Source organism: Zootoca vivipara, chromosome 1 (assembly GCF_965207765.1).
Source record: "Zootoca vivipara chromosome 1, rZooViv2.hap1.1, whole genome shotgun sequence".
NCBI lineage: Eukaryota > Metazoa > Chordata > Lepidosauria > Squamata > Lacertidae > Zootoca > Zootoca vivipara.
Genome location: NC_142582.1, coordinates 108,715,803 through 108,733,166, shown reverse-complemented (window position 1 = coordinate 108,733,166; position 17,364 = coordinate 108,715,803). Strand labels below are relative to the sequence as shown.

The 17,364-nt window shown below is 43.8% G+C and overlaps 1 protein-coding gene across 1 annotated transcript in view; it reads left to right on the top strand.

Moving 5' to 3' along the window:
* The window catches only part of STON2 (stonin 2), a 70,289-nt gene that overhangs the window by 44,055 nt on the left and 8,870 nt on the right, over positions 1 to 17,364 (top strand). The window contains exon 5 of the mRNA XM_035107794.3: positions 13,967 to 15,829. Within this exon, the coding sequence (XP_034963685.3) occupies positions 13,967 to 15,829 (1,863 nt within the window). The remainder of the gene's footprint in view (positions 1 to 13,966; positions 15,830 to 17,364) is intronic.

Below are 17,364 nucleotides of genomic sequence, written 5' to 3'. Positions count from 1 at the left end.
TGCTGGTTTTTGTATCTGTCTTGAGCCTGTGGAAGGTGATGTCCATTGGAACATTTCAGTGTTTTTGGCAAATCACAGCTGAAAGTGGTACAACAAATGGCTGCTTTCTATAATACTATACCAGTAGGGTTTTGCTAGATCAGACATAGGCAAACTCGGCCCTCCAGATGTTTTGGGACTACAACTCCCATCATCCCTGACCACTGGTCCTGTTAGCTAGGGATGATGGGAGTTGTAGTCCCAAAACATCTGGAGGGCCGAGTTTGCCTATGCCTGTCATAGATAACCTGAACACTCCCAGTTGCAGAACAGAACAGGGTAGCATAGCAGTTTGTATTGCAGTTGTTGAGCCCAGTGGTCTATAGCCAGGATTAAAAATCAAGGAGTAACATGTTCCCAATACCTAAAAGGAAATGCCTTTTAGATGTTGTTGTTTGTGGTGTGAAATTGAGAACGAAGCATGGATTTCCTGTCTACTTCTCACCATGCGGTCTCAAGGTAATTATCAGATCTTGTTCCTGGATATTATGAATTGCTCATTCTTGAATCATGTGGTTCTTTTGTAGGTCAGCTTTGTCCTGAAATCATAGGTTTGGTACTTACTTTTTTCCTTTTCGTGAACTTCCTCCATCCCTTATGTGCCCATGTTGTCTATAGGAGAAGGTGAGCGTTGAATGTTGTGAGAGAGGAAACAGTGGCCTCTTGCCGAATTCCGCTTTCTGGATTTCTGTGATGTGACCCCGGGTAATCTGATGAACTTGTGTAGCTTTGTGTGCGCACAAATAAAAGGAAGCCAACAAAATCCCAAGTGACGAATGGAAGATAATAGTCCGATATTGGCTTCTGTTCATTTCCTGCCATTGTGAGTGGCTGCTTTAGCAGCTGGGGCTTTATTATTGAGGTTTGTTTGATTGATGGGCACCCATGTCAGAGAAGGGTCCCAAGTTAAGGCAAGAAGGTTGCCTTTCCTTCAGAGATGAAGGTCAGGGGATGAATGGCTCTCTTGTTATGAGTGTTGCATCGTCAACGCATATGTCCTTCACTCTTTTTTGGAGCCTTGAGGTCTGGGCTGCAAAGATTTCAGTAAATGTAAATAAGATGCAGTGTTTCTGTTCCCAAGTGTCCCAGGTTCCCAAGGAGGGGAGTAATGGGATGCATGCAAAACAGCCTGGTTCCAGGGTCAATTGCTCTAAAATCATGCAAACTTACAAGTACAGTGGTACCTCTACTTATGAATTTAATGTGTTCCAAACACACATTTGTAAGTAGAAAAAAATTGTAAGTCGAATCCCATAGGAATGCATTGGGAGAAAAAATTCGTAAGTAGAAAAAATCCTATCTAAACCGCATCCAAGATGGCGGACGGAGCTCCATTCGTAAGTAGAAACATTCGTAAGTAGAATTATTCGTAAGTAGAGGTACCACTTCAGTGGTTTCCAGGTGCTTGGTTTCACCTGGCAGCAGAGAAAGCAAAATAGAGCCTCTTAACTTACATTATTGCTGCACCTTGCCCAAGTTCCCAGAGTGACTTCTTTTTGGGTCCGTCATCTCAGTGGTTCTTAGACCTGGCCTCTGGAGACTGAAGAAATACATTTTCCCACCAACCAATACAATGTTTATGTTTTTGTGTTCTGAGAAATGGTAACTGTCCCTTCAGATGAAATATTACATAATAATACATTGCTCCCGTGCAACAAAAAAGTCACAGTGATGCATTTTATGCAACAAGTGAGTAAAAACGGTGTGTGTTTGTGTTGAGGGAATGGGAATTTGGGAAGGTCCTCATTTCCAGGGAAGGTTCCTTCATTCTGAAAGATCTAAAATATACATGTTGCAAAAGGTTTCAGATTTGACCCCTGGCAAGTCCAAGAAGGAGATGAGAAGGTCTTCTGCCTGTGATCTTGGAGTGCAACTGATAGTCAGTTTAAATAATGCCAAGCAAGTTGTATCTGTGGTCTAGCTTGAAACAGATTCATATAATTGTGCCCCGCTTATACCTACAGTATTAAGACATATCAGAGTGGTGCAGGGGGAAAATGCAAAATACAACCAAACAAAGAATAAAATTTTATAATCAATTTAATATCAGTCAAAATAAAGAAGAGCAGAACAGAAACAACAGCAGAGCAATCTCAGTAAAAAACACACAATTACAACTGCAGGACTGCACTGGCTGCCAATTAGTTTTCGGCCCAATTCAAAGTGCTGTTTTTGACTTATAAAGCCTTAAATGGCTCAGGACCGCAATACCTCAAGGACCACCTCTCTCCATATGAACCTACCCAGACCCTTCTTCACGTGCCTCCTCTATGTGAGGTCCAGAGGGTGGCAACATGAAAACGCGCCTTTTCTGCAATGGCTCTCACCTGTTTGTGGTTTGAAGTTCAGCTAGTGCCTTCATTATACTGTACACATTTAGACACCAGGTGAAAACCTTCCTCTTCAACCAGGCCTTTGGCTGATTTGACATACAATGCCCTTTTAAATGTGTTGTGGGAGGGGAGATTATTGGTTTTGTTTTGCTTTGCTTTGTTCTTATTTTTATTATGTCTTTTGTGGTTTTTATATTGTAATTTTATGTTGTGAACCATCCTGAGACCTACGGATGAAGGGTGGTATACAATTTCTGAAAATTAATCAATTAATTAATTAATTTAAAAGTCAGCTTTAGAAAAGCAGTGTTTTTGTATGCTGGTTTAATTCCCACTGCAGGCAGTTCCAGGCCCCTAGCAAGGCTACCAAGAAGACCATGTCTCTCCTGTGACAGAGAGCAAGGGCTTTGTAGCTGATCTGAACGGCTAGGCAGGTTCATATAGAAGCAGGCCGTCTCTGAGATAACCGGGTCCAAAGCTGCTTAGAGGCAGATCCTAGGGCAGAGATGGGGAAACGATGGTCCTACCGGTGTTATACTCCCAATTCCCATTAGGGCCCCCCCCCCACCAGCATGACCGAGATGATGGGAGATGGGGTCCCACAACATTTGCAAGGCCACAGGTTCCCCATCTGTCCTAGGGGAACCTGCGTGTGTGTTTATGTACTGTCCCTGAAGTTTGAGGGCTACTGTGGGTGAGAAGTCAGGAGGGCAGGGGCTGGAATCAGTGGGTGATGGGTAAAACTTCTGTTCTCAAACTGAATCACTATAATATCTGAGAAATAGTCTGCTTCTGGATGAACTGCAGGAGCTGGCCACAAGCCCTGCATAACAATTGAGGAGGAAGCCCCTGGAGTTCAGTCCATGGCATACACATGCCTAATGGACTGGAGCCCAAAAGAAGATGCTGCTGGTGAAATGCCTGAAGCTGTGATGGTGGGAAGCAATTCCAATATGTTTGTTCTAAACGACGTTCCACCCATGTTACCTGGCACATGCTCAAAGCAGTGCAAAAGCTTTCCAGAGCAGAAGCAGATGGTCTCTAAACAGGTCTTATTTCCCACTGTAAAGAAGACTTGGAAGGTCAGTGGCAACGACTCCCCCTGCCATGAGTCAGTTTGTTGAAATTGCTAGACGTGCCAGAATTTTGTCTGCACTACAGCTGTCATTGGCAAATCTTCTGGTGAGATGTTGCTGTTTGGTTTTTGGACTGTGACCCAGGAAAGAAGGAGAAAACACAGTGTGATAGGGACGGTTGCTTTCCAGTGGAGAGAGAACAGTGGAGTCCATGAGGACTTCTTTTTTAGGTAGAACCATTATGCTTTAGTGAGAATTAGCCTTGGGTGAGGTTCAGATCAGAGAGAAGGTTCATCACAGGGCTATCTGAGTATGTAGAACTACAAATGTGACTATATCCTAGTGCAACCCCCTGCAATGCTGTATCCAGTCCCAGAAAGAAAGAAAAAACACCAGGGAGAGAAGAGGTAAGAGTGGAGAAGCAGTGGAGAGATGCCCCAAATTGACCCCAAAGTGGCTTTACCCTCCTGGGGATTTAGATGTGCATTTGACATCATAGATGAACATTTGAAACCTTCACATGGGGAAAAGCTGCTGGCGAAGCAGTTTGGTGCAGGGAACTAGTAAACGAGAAAAGAGTCCAGTTCCTTCTCATTTCTGCTCTCAATCATTCCTTCCCAAACAGCTTTTTCCAACCATGGCTTCAGGGCTCTATTGCACAGATATGTGGAGTCGAAACACTTAAGATCATTTTCCCCTACAACTGCATTTATAGAACATTTTCTGATTCTCTTCTGTGATATCTTTCTTCTTATAGACCCCATCAAACCCCAAGTAATTTCTCTGACATTTGGCTGTAAAGTTTTCATACATCAAGACCATGCTTGTAAACACCACTGTTCTCATTATATGAAATAATGAGTTATATTTGTCCTGCTCTGGATTATTATAGTGTGTAGCCTCTAGTTCAGCTAGTTCTTAATTTATGGGCTATATAAAGCAAACAAAAATGAAATTGAATTATCTCTCTATCTGAACAAAATTTCCATGGTGATAGCTTTATAGTTTATTACTGCAAGGAAGAATGGACATAATTTATGGCCATAAATTATAGGCTAGTCTGTTCTGCCTAGCATTTCAAGATTGTTTTTCATATTCATGGCAGCTGTGCCAAGCTCAACTAGGCAGCAACCTTGCAATAACTTGACAAGTGGGAAATGATAAAAATGCTGCCTCCACTTATCTATATTAATCTCTTCTTCTTCTTCTTCTTCTTCTTCTTCTTCTTCTTCTTCTTCTTCTTCTTCTTCTTCTTCTTCTTCTTCTTCTTCTTCTATCACTCATAGCTGAGTAAGATTGTCTTCCATGATCACGGTCTTAACAATGAGTCCATAAGTGACTGCAGCAGGGTGAGCTCCTGTTGCTTGGTCCCAGCTCCTGCCAACCTAGCAGTTCGAAAGCATGTCAACGTGCAAGTAGATAAATAGGAACCGCTACAGCGGGAAGGTAAATGGCATTTCCGTGCGCTGCTCTGGTTCGGCAGAAGCTGCTTTGTCATGCTGGCCACATGATCCGGAAGCTGTACGCCGGCTCCCTCGGCCAATAATGCGAGATGAGTGCCGCAACCGCAGAGTCGGTCATGACTGGACCTAATGGTCAGGAGTCCCTTTACCTTTACCTTTATATTGTTTATGATTACTTCTGTTCTGTTTGTAATTATTCCCCCCCCCCAATGTTGTAAGTTGCATTGAGCCTAGTTTTAACTATAGAAAAGCAGCATGCAAATAAAATGGCGTATGTATTTACAAACAGTGCCGGATTTATGTATAAGCCTAACAAGCTATAGCTTAGGGCCCCACTCTCTTGGGGACCCCCAAAAAAATTAAAGGAAAAAAATACCTAGATGTACATTTCCAAAATATGAGATAAAAAACAAATAAAATAAAACCTACATACAGTTACAGCTTAATAATTATTTCACTATTAATATACTTCTTAATTGTATTTCACTATTAATATACTTCTTAATTGTATTTCAGTTCAACAATTACTTTGATAAAATACATATTTTGCTATGTGCTAATGGCTGTAGATACCTATTAGGTCTGTAAATTACCATATAGCATATAAAAATAAAATAAAAATTCCTTCCTTCCTTCTTCAGAAGAAGTGTGCATGCACACGAAAGCTCATACCTATGACAAACTTAGTTGGTCTCTAAGGTGCTACTGGAAGGAATTTTTATTTTATTTTATTTTGTTTCGACTACGTCAGACCAACACGGCTACCTACCTGTAACATACAGCATATATTCAACACAAAAAACAGTGACAATTTGTTGTTACAGACAGCTTCAGAAATGACACTATGCAAATTGTCCACTTCCTTCTCATCTTGCTGTCTGTGCAGGCATTTTGTTTGTCATATTCAGCAGATAGAAGATACAGTTCTCCATTAACATTTGATCCTTAGGAAATACCCTGGGCACCAGAAGCAGGAAACCGGTGTTACTATTTTTGAGTTCAAGAAAAAACCAATGAGAACTGGTCTGGACAATGTTGTGAAAGCATGTTTTGAAAATAGAAATGGCTGCGGTTTTTCCATCTTCCCCGTCATGTGAAATTCTGAAGAAGTTATAAATCTGTTCACATATATTATATTCTTAGATTATGGCTAAATCCCAGCTTTGAGTATCATTCACCATTTATGAAATTAGCCTTGCTGTGGCTTCTGCAACCTGTATACCAACCAAACGCCAAAAGTACTGATATGTAACCTTCTCTTACTTTGGAACTGCTGATTTTAGCTGATCTGGCAAACCTGCTATCAGTTTATCAGCAAAACAGGTGCAGCAAAGGCAAGTTTCTTTACAGCTTTTTCCTGTACAAAAGCTCGTATTGTCTCTGATCTCCTTGTAGTTGGCCTGCAGGAATCATCTGGCTAAGACTTGAATTGGAGCTCCCTGTCTATTATATTAGCCATCAGAATGTCATAGTAACAAAATAGTCACTGTGTAAACATATTGGAGTTGAACCCGGAGAGCTGGGACTCAGCTATTCTAGTCAAAAAACAAAGATTTGAATGTGTTATAAACATGCAACACCAGATAGTGCCAGAGAGCAGGAAAAAAAATTGTCCATGATTTTCCATAGGTTTCCCCCCCTTTTGTTACATCTAATTTCTGACTTATTTATAGTGTGTGTTTTTTCCTGCGTGTAGGTCCATCCCTGATAGTACAAATCAATCTTATATTGACCATACTTTCCTTGGTCCTATTTTAAAGCAAACATGTTCTGTGTTTTCAGAAGTAGAACAAGAGAGAGCTATGTCTGAATGTACTCTGGCTTCAGTCCTTTAATACCTGGTGAATCTTCTATGTTGTGCTTTTTCCTTTCAAGACTTTGTACCTGCCATTCCACTACCTGAAAGTATGAGCTCCAACCAGTGACTAGAAATAACAGCAGATGAATCCTCCATATGTAAACTCCACACTTTAAAGAGACATGCACGTTGTGTTATCTCCCCTCTGCAGCTATCTGATATTAGCAGCCTGTTGCACCTTAAATTTATTATTTATACCCCACCCATCTGGCTGGGTTTCCCCAGCCACTCTGGGCGGCTTCCAACAGAAAAATAAAATAAAATAATCAATTAAACATTAAAAGCCTCCCTAAACAGGGCTGCCTTCAGATGTCTTCTAAAAATCTGGTAGCTGTTTTTCTCTTTGACATCTGATAGGAGGGTGTTCCACAGGGCAGGCACAACTACCGAGAAGGCCCTCTGCCTGGTTCCCTGCAACTTGGCTTCTTGCAACGAGGGAACCGCCAGAAGGCCCTCGGTTAATGGTCTTTGAAACTCCTGTATGTAGCCATCTCAGATAGGAATATGTGAGGAGGCAGATATTAAGCTGTGTGCGGATATGAGCCAGGTCTGAAGTCCTAGCAGGCTGGTTGTTGTTGTTTAGTCGTGTCCGACTCTTCGTGACCCCATGGACCATAGCACGCCAGGCACTCCTGTCTTGCACTGCCTCCTGCAATTTGGTCAAACTCATGTTCGTAGCTTCGAGAACACTGTCCAACCATCTCATCCTCTGTCGTCCCCTTCTCCTAGTGCCCTCAATCTTTCCCAACATCAGGGTCTTTTCCAGGGAGTCTTCTCATGAGGTGGCCAAAGTATTGGAGCCTCAGCTTCACGATCTGTCCTTCCAGTGAGCACTCAGGGCTGATTTCCTTCAGAATGGATAGGTTTGATCTTCTTGCAGTCCATGGGACTCTCAAGAGTCTCCTCCAGCACCATAATTCAAAAGCACCAATTCTTCAGCGATCAGCCTTCTTTATGGTCCAGCTCTCACTTCCATACATCACTACTGGGAAAACCATAGCTTTAACTATACGGACCTTTGTCGGCAAGGTGATGTCTCTGCTTTTTAAGATGCTGTCTAGGTTTGTCATTGCTGGCTGGTAGCTTGTCCTTTCAGCATGTTTGTGTCTGCTGAATGGAATGAGACTTTGAATCTCAAGAGCTCAGTCAAATGATGAATTGGGTTCTACCTTATGGAAGCTGCTGCCCCAATGAATCTGTTAGTCATTTATATGCCACAAGATTCTTTTTGTCTCTTACTAGTGCACTAGCTTAAGGCTGAACAAGATGGGTAAAGACTGGGACCTTGGGAGTAGAGGAGCTTTGGTCTCAATCCAGGTCAGGCCTCCCTTACCTGCTCTTCATATTGGGGGGGGGGCATAGTCTCCCATTCATCCAAGAGGAAACTTCTCTTTAACATAATAGCAGACACATGGTGCCTGATGCTGTTTGGAACCACATCAGGATACAAAGATTTAAAGCCCCTATTCCCTACACACAAGAGGGTCCCAATCCAGGATGTTTCCTTATGTCATAAATGGCAAACGAAGGCTCAGGGGCCAAACGTGTCCCTCCAGGGGGACCTGGCCAGGCCACACACCTCACCAGCCCTTAGATAATTTTTGTCTGGCTGGACTGTGTCCTTGAACTCTTGATAGTGCTTTTTATTTGTCTTTTACAAAGGTAAAAAATTACATTCATTGCTCTGTGCACTTTTTCCTCTGGCCCCACCAAACAAAGTCATGTGGCCCCAGGAAGGAAGAAGGGAATGTGGTCCTCGGGATGAGAAATGTTCCTCATCCTTGCCTTTATGTCCTTGTGGGCTCCTTGTAGCTCACAATGGGAAACAGAATACTGAGCCAGGCAGACGTTCGGTCTGATCTAGCAGTACTCTTATTATGTTATTGTGCAGCATCTGAGACCCCCTTCTTTCCCTGGTGCTTTGGGATTTAACTTGTAGCTGCATTCTAGTCTACGTGGCTAAAAGCTAACTGTGTGCTTTGACTGGGACAGGGAACATCCGACTGCATGTCCCGTTGGAGTGTTGTGGGTATCAAGGAGTTAACACTCTGTGTTCAGTAGAAATGTTGACTCAGCATCATGTGATGAGTCAGCATCAGGAAACCAAGATATGGGGAGTTGCCCAATTGGTCTGTAGCCAGCTGGTATAAAAAGGTATAGTTGTCACACACAGGGGGGGGGGCTTCTCCCCTGTGTGTAATCCCACCTATGTATGCTGAATCCTGGGTGTAAGAAGGCTGCAACTGGAATAGAGTGGCTTGGGAAACCCAGCCAGATGGGCAGGGTATTATTATTGTTATTATTATTATTATTATTATTATTATTATTATTATTATTATTATTGAACCCTACTTAAAATATGGATTGGCTCCTGAGTGCTTCATGTGGGGGCATCCTTATATCGCAACATGTCCCTCTCTCTGCTGTATAACGTGATGGGTGGCCTTGAGCAAAAGCGCTTTCTCTCAGCCTAATTTCTACCTCACCAGTTGTGGCGAGAATAAATTGCTTCCCTAATCAGGGCAGGGCGCATGCAACAATGAAACAGTCTTCCCATGGAGCCTTGGAATGCAAGACCAGAATTCCATAAATATTTCACTGTCAAGCCAAATTACCTGAGCATGGAAAAAGAGCTAAAACCATTTGCAGTTGTGTGTGTGTGTGTGTGTATTCCATGCAGCTCTCCCGCAGCAGGCATTCCCCTGTGACTTTGTCAAAGTCCATGACTGCTGTGAAGTCTCATTCTGTGTATGGCACATACCTTATCCTCTCGCATTGTTGGACTTCCTCGGTAAGGGTGTATGTTGTTGTTTAGTCGTTTAGTCGTGTCTGACTCTTCGTGACCCCATGAACCAGAGCACACCAGGCACTCCTGTCTTCCACTGCCTTCTGCAGTTTGGTCAAACATGTTGGTGGCTTTGAGAACACTGTCCAGCCGTCTCGTCCTCTGTCGTCCCCTTCTCCTTGTGCCCTCCATCTTTCCCAACATCAGGGTCTTTTCCAGGGAGTCTTCTCTTCTCATGAGGTGGCCAAAGTATTGGAGCCTCAGCTTCAGGATCTGTCCTTCCAGGGAGCACTCAGGGCTGATTTGTGTGTGTGGACCCAAAGGTTCCCTGTGGTGGCTTGCATAAATTAATAAAATGTAATGTTAGGAGTTCCAGGGCCTCACTTACCCAATTGGACATTTAACATGGAACCTCAGGTCTGTATATGTTTGCACATGAGGCCCCTGCTTTCCCTTCTCTTTGCCCTGGAGATGGTAGGCATAAAAAGACCTCCTGTGACAGCAGATCGAAGGGCCACGGGTGCAGCTGGAGCGTTAGCTAACCGAGTGGGGAAAGAGCCTGCAGAACCACCCAGGCCCTTGTGTGAGGGCAGGCTACAAGTACGAACCAGCCACAAATAGAATAAAGTGTCTGCACATGTTTTCAGCTTGCTACTTCAGTTATTATTGCTAATCTTCACCTCATATGAATAATCAAAAGCTCTGCTGCCCTCAAGTTCTGTGAATATTGAGTCGGAGGTTATTCAGACGCTAATTAAAATAGTTCTCTTGCCATGTAGATAAAGAGGTTGGGGAACCAAGTTTTCTACTAGCTATGGGTTCTTTTTATCAGTTTTCTTCAGCCCCCTCCCCACCACTTTCCAAGTCAGCTTTCTACCCAGGCAGCCTACAGTATTGTTGGAAGCACTTCTGCTGGATTTACTGCATTTACTGAAGTCCTTGTGTAGTTTGGAAATGCATTCTTTTCCAAGCGAAGTGTTCTCCCCCCACCCACTGTGTTCTGTTCAAGGTCACAGATACAGTTGGCAAGGCTGCTATATTCTTCTTTTTGTTGTTGAAAAATACTACAAAGCTGTAGTATTCATTTTATGCCTTCTGTAGCTATTGGCGGTGGATTGGGGGCAGGTATGCGCTGTGGTTAAACCACTGAACCTAGGGCTTGCTGATCAGAAGGTCGGCGGTTCGAATCCCTGTGACGGGGTGAGCTCCTGTTGCTTGGTCCCAGCTCCTGCCAACCTAGCAGTTCGAAAGCACGTCAAAATGCAAGTAGATAAATAGGAACCGCTACAGCGGGAAGGTAAACGGCGTTTCCATGTGCTGCTCTGGTTTGCCAGAAGCAGCTTTGTCATGCTGGCCACATGACCTGGAAGCTATACGCCGGCTCCCTCGGCCAATAATGCGAGATGAGTGCGCAACCCCAGAGTCGGTCACGACTGGACCTAATGGTCAGGGGTCCCTTTACCTTTACCTTTTATTCTAAGAAAATAGTTCATGGGTTGGTTGGTTTTCTGTTTTTGTATTGATTTACAGGACTTTAAAATTACAAATAGAGATTATTGAAAGCCCTCACCAGGGAAGACTCAAAGGATGATCATGTTACAGTGGGTGTCCTCAGGGCGGTTGAGCATAGGCCCAGGTTCAAAATGTAATCTAGAGGTGAGCTCAAGCAACAGGTGAATACCAAAAGGAATTAGGTGTGGTACTGCATAGGTTCAGGTCCAAGGAGCCAGAGACCTGTGTTATATTCAGCAACTGGAAGGTTCAAAGGAAGGCCTGATATCAAATCAAATCAATACAATACTCCTATTGATTTCAAATCCTGATATCAAATCAATACTCCTATTGATGCTATACTCCTGCATCAATAGGAGTATAGCATCTAGATCAAGGGAAGTAATAGTACCACTGTATTCTGCTCTGGTCAGACCTCACCTGGAGTACTGTGTCCAGTTCTGGGCACCACAGTTCAAGAAGGATACTGACAAGCTGGAACGTGTCCAGAAGAGGGCAACCAAAATGGTCAAAGGCCTGAAACGATGCCTTATGAGGAACGGCTTAGGGAGCTGGGTATGTTTAGCCTGGATGAGAGAAGGTTAAGGGGTGATATGATAGCCATGTTCAAATATATGAAAGGATGTCATATGGAGGAGGGAGAAAGATTGTTTTCTGCTGCTCCAGAGAAGCGGACACGGAGCAATGGATTCAAACTTCAAGAAAGAAGCTTCCACCTAAACATTAGGAAGAACTTCCTGACAGTAAGAGCTGTTCGGCAGTGGAATTTGCTACCAAGGAGTTTGGTGGAGTCTCCTTCTTTGGAGGTCTTTAAGCAGAGGCTCCCTGGAAGGACAGATCGTGAAGCTGAGGCTCCAGTACTTTGGCCACCTCATGAGAAGAGAAGAATCCTTGGAAAAGACCCTGATGTTGGGAAAGATTGAGGGCACTAGGAAAAGGGGACGTCAGAGGACAAGATGGTTGGACAGTGTTCTCGAAGCTACGAACATGAGTTTGACCAAACTGCGGGAGGCAGTGCAAGACAGGAGTGCCTGGCGTGCTATGGTCCATGGGGTCACGAAGAGTCGGACACGACTAAACGACTAAACAACAACAAAGCAGAGGCTTGATAGGCATATGTCAAGAATGCTTTGATGGTGTTTCCTGCTCGGCAGGGGGTTGGACTGGATGGCCCTTGTGGTCTCTTCCAACTCTTATGATTCTATTATTCAAACCATTGGGTGTCCAATGCAGAGCACAAAAACTAGCAAAGCACGGAGAAGGAGTGTGTGTTTGGAATATGGGCACTTTGATCTTCTGTTTCTCTCAACTTTCCATTGTACTCTCTGAGGACATTTCATACATGCCTGTAGGATCCTTCAAGCATGCTCTTGAGTAAGAGGAAGATGTGGAGCATGGCATCTCTGGGAAATATTTCAGCCTTTTATAGCTATATAGACTGTGCAAATGCAACATAGTAGGCTTCTGTGAAAATCTCGCTGTCTACACTTTTGAGATCTACCAATTAATTGGTGTCGTGGTGGTCGTGGGGTAAATGTTTTACAGTAAGTGTATAATTTTGAAAGAAGTTTCCTAGGTTTGTCTGGCTTTATGGCACCACCTTCTGGACATACTGTTAAATTACTCTGGCTCAACAAGGTTCATAGTTCTGAAGGTGGCATGACAGACAACAAGGGCCCTTAACCTGGCAATAACCTGTTTGCCATCTTGAAAAGTCAGAGCTGCGTGGCATATGCAAACAGTAATCATACGGCTTGCCTGGGCATATGATATGAGACGCTTTTCACATAGGAACTAACCACACAATCCAGGTTCTCAGTGTGATTATCATGGTCATTGGGGGGGGGGAACCTGCATTATACCATTTGGGTTCCCAATTTCTTTAACCCTTCACTGACCATTTATAGAGATGCTTAACAGCGACATGTTTAGTAGTCAAGAGCAGAGTTTATGATAGTTCATATTTCATTTATTGAAATATCTTTTATCTCAAATCTGTTTCATAAATTAATGATGGAAGTTTGGCTTCCTCATCTGTTGTTATTCTCTCCTCCACAGAACATGACAAGCTGTCAAGGATTGTGCATTGGCTAGAGACAGATTTATGTGGTTGATGGAAGCACTTGTAAATGCAAATGAGCAAAGAACAGTTTTATTATTATTTGTAAATGTCTGCACAGTAGAATTACATTTTCTGGCTCCATGAATCTGTCCAGTAGTTACAAGCAAAATCTGAACAGAAAGAAGAATCAAAATGTCTAGCTCCATATGAGCTCTTGCAAAGGAGGTTGCTTATTTCTGTAAGTGGTTTCTCCCTTCTAAAGGAGACAAAGGCAGTCTGTGTAGTGGCGGGTTTGGGCATCTAATATGCCGTTCCCCCCACTCCCTTAAAAAACTTTCTATTGTACTTGCATTGTGTTTGTAATTATGACATTCATTGGGCTGCATGGAATGTAATGGTAAAGTGAAGGTTCTGCTAGCACAATGGAACATGCTCCCCCTGTGTGACCCCTAAATCTGCCCTCCACAACTCTCCAGAGGAGTAGTAATTATTATTATTATTATTATTATTATTATTATTATTATTATTATTATTATTTATACCCCGCCCAACTGGCTGGGTTTCCCCAGCCACTCTGGGCAGCTTCCAGCAGAATATTAAAATACAATGATTCATCAAATATTAAAAGCTTCCCTAAACAGGGCTGCTAAGTAAATTTAGAGATGGTGCGGGATGCACATGGGAGGAGGAGAGGAGGAAATACTGTTGTGCTAGCGCTAATCCTTGTGCTAGCACAGCTATTTAGTTGCATACCGCCCATTGTAGACATGAGGAAACATACTATGATGCCTAGAACTTGCATTCCAGGATTGACACTTTTTCTCATTTCTCCCTATAGACAATTCCTCATCCCTTCTCGAAGATGAAGAGCTAGGCATGGAGGCCACCAGCTGGCAGCTGAATAGCACATCTGTAAACGGCCATAGTGAAACCCCAACAACAGCTCGTTTCCCCAGCTGGGTGACTTTTGATGACAATGAAGTCAGCTGCAATTCTCCATCAACTTTATCCCCCGTAAAAGCAGATTCCCCACCATTAGTAGCAACTGCAGCAGCAGCAGTCGCAACAGCACAGATCACAGATGTGAACTCTCTTACCCTCTCCTCTTCCTTTAAGAAAAGGGAACGCCCCAGAAGTGCATTGGCTGACCTCCCTAAAATTCAGAAACTAGACCTTTCCTCAATAACCAGCTTGCCTTCGTTTAGTGGGACACCCCCTTGGAGTGCTACTAACCCTTTCCTTGACGAATCCCTGAGGGATGTCCAGCCTTCACCTATCAACCCGTTCAGCTCTTTCTTTGAAGAACGGGACAGGCATTCTCAAACCTCTCCCATTTCTGGTAGAAACCAGAGAGACTCCCTCATTATCCTCCACCAGGAGCCTGACTGCATCAGCTTTAATGAGCCAAGTAAACACCTCAGGCACAGAGATGCTGTTGAGCAGCTCAAGCAACTCCAGATTGGGGACCCAGATCAGCTGAGCAGTCCTACTCTGCCCGACGACGACCCCACAGTGCCAACTGAGCTATACAGCACCGTGTCCTTTCTGGGGCCACCTCCGCGAAAAGATGGCTGGCCAATGATGCTGAGGATACCGGAAAAGAAGAATATCATGTCATCTAGGCACTGGGGGCCGATTTACGTCAAGCTGACCGAGAGCAGGTACTTGCAGCTCTTTTACGAGAAGGGATTGGAAAAGCCTTTCAAGGAATTCAAGCTTGACATCAGCCACGAGATTTCAGAACCCAAACTCCAGAATTATGATGAGAATGGGAGGATACACAGTGTGAGGATAGATCGCATCACCTACAAGGAAAAGAGGAAGTACCAGCCAAAGCCTGCTGTCTCTCACATAGCAGAGAGGGAGCAGGTTATCAAGCTGGGTACCACCAGCTATGAAGACTTCCTCAGCTTCATCAGGGCGGTCCAGGATACACTAATGGATTTGCCTGCCTCATCAACAGACCTGAGCACAGTGGGATTAAACTACCAAGAGGAGGAAATCACTGTGGATGTGAAGGACGAGTTCTATGGCACCTTGGCCAAAAGAGACAATAGGATTTTGCAGCACAATGTGTTGACCCGAGTGCACGTTCTCACTTTCCTTTCTGGCCTGGCGGAATGCAGGCTGGGTCTCAACGATGTCCTTGTCAAAGGGAACGAAATCGTCTCGCGGCAGGACATCATGCCCACTACCACCACCAAGTGGATTAAGCTGTACGATTGCCAGTTCCACTCCTGCGTGGAGGAGGAAGCGTTCGCCAGCGCCCGCGTCATTCAGTTTAACCCCTTGGACGCCTGCAGGTTTGAACTGATGCGCTTCAGAAGCGTGTTCTCCGAGAAGACATTGCCTTTCACCTTGAGGGTTGCAGCTAGCATCAATGGCGCCGAGGTGGAGCTCCAGAGCTGGCTGATGATGTCTCCGGGGTTCTCCTCCAACAGAGACCCTCTCACTCAGGTCCCCTGTGAAAATGTGATGGTCCGCTACCCAGTGCCACAGGAGTGGGTGAAAAACTTCCGCAGAGATAGTGTCCTCGGGGAAAAGTCTTTGAAAGCAAAGGTGAACAAAAGTGCCAGCTTTGGATCCACCAGTGTGTCCGGTTCTGAGCCAGTAATGAGAGTAACACTAGGAACTGCCAAATACGAGCATGCCTTTAATTCCATCGTGTGGAGGATAAATCGGCTGCCCGACAAAAACTCTGGTGGGTACTCGTGCTTCAACTGGGTAATAATACTGGGGGAAGTTGTATTTTGGGTGCTGGGTCATATTGGAGTAACGTGCAACGTTAACGGATGAAACAGTATTCTGTCAGAAGGTGCAAACAGAATGCCTACATAAAGTGAGGTAATTACATTTTTTGAAGATATGAAAATTTGCAACAGTAATGGTAGTAATTAAATATAGCAGTACTTGATTGTATTGAACATCACTTCTCATGGTTCTTAATTGCCTCCCCTTTTTTATTTTGCTTTTCTTCCCACCATCCCCCAAAATCTGCCTCTGCTTACCCAAGTGTTTATAGGAGTCCCCTCAAAGAGCAACAACTCCCAGCACCCTTAAGGAACTGTAGTTCCCAGAATTCTTTGGGGGAAGCAAAGACTATTAAAGTGGAAGAAGAGTGCTTTAAATGTATGATGTATGAGGTGATACAGGGAGAACTTTGTTGGAGAAGTGTGTTTGAGAAACCTTTTCAAGAAAAACTTAGTAGCACATGCACAGGGTCTAGTTAAACTGCCCAGATACTTGTTTAGGTAAAAATATAAAAAATGAGAAGGCAGGATGAACCCCACTACCCTTCTCGTCTTTTCTCAGTATTTCGTTTTTCTCCTCATCCCGTTTACCATTCAAAGCCTAGTCTCCCTGTCCTCCAACTCCGTTCTTTCTCCCTGCTATCACAAGCTGTGGCAAAAAAACAAAAACCCTATCATATGAAAATGTGAAAATATTTTCAAAAACATTTTATACCTCACATTTCAACATAAAAGCTTCAAGGCAACTTGGCAAGCGTGAACTGAAACACCCAGTGAGAAATTAAGAAACTATATACTAGACACAGCAATAAAAACCAATTCAGCAGAGGTTAAAAAGATAAAAGGAGAAACATCCAATAATCAGAATGACAATAAAAGCATTTTAAAAACAAACAAACAAAAAAACCTTGATCAAAAGGAATATGAACAACAGGTGTTAGAATCCAGGTATGTCCTGAACAAGGTAAGAATTGCATCGATGGCTGCTTTGTTTGCTTTTCTCTGCTTTGAGATGGAACTGGGGCGGGGCAAGAGGACAACAGACCAAAACTGACATTCTACATATGTTAAGGAAGAAGGATTTCCTCACAACCTCCTATCTAAGAGGGCTAGAGACTTAAGGGAGGGAGGGAGGGTCAGAGTTTGCAGGCACTGGCTGCACCATTATGATTTGGCTGTGGTATAAGTGTGTTAAGCCAAAAGGCATATGCCCAGCTTTTTGCAGAATCCCATTTTTCTAACCTTGTACACCCTTCATATCTGCTGCTGGGCTTCTTCCTATGCCTTGTTCTGACAGGTTGCAAACATCTCTGGGCTGAACCACTTTGGCGCTGCAGGTAGAAGCTGACATGAATAAAACTCCTATATTTCAAAGCCTCCAAACACAGAGAGCTTGATGGGCAGGGGGGATGCTTATAATAAACCCTTCTCCCTGACATCTGATTTAATTCAGGGGGCGTTTATTGATAGGAGTCAGTCATGTGAG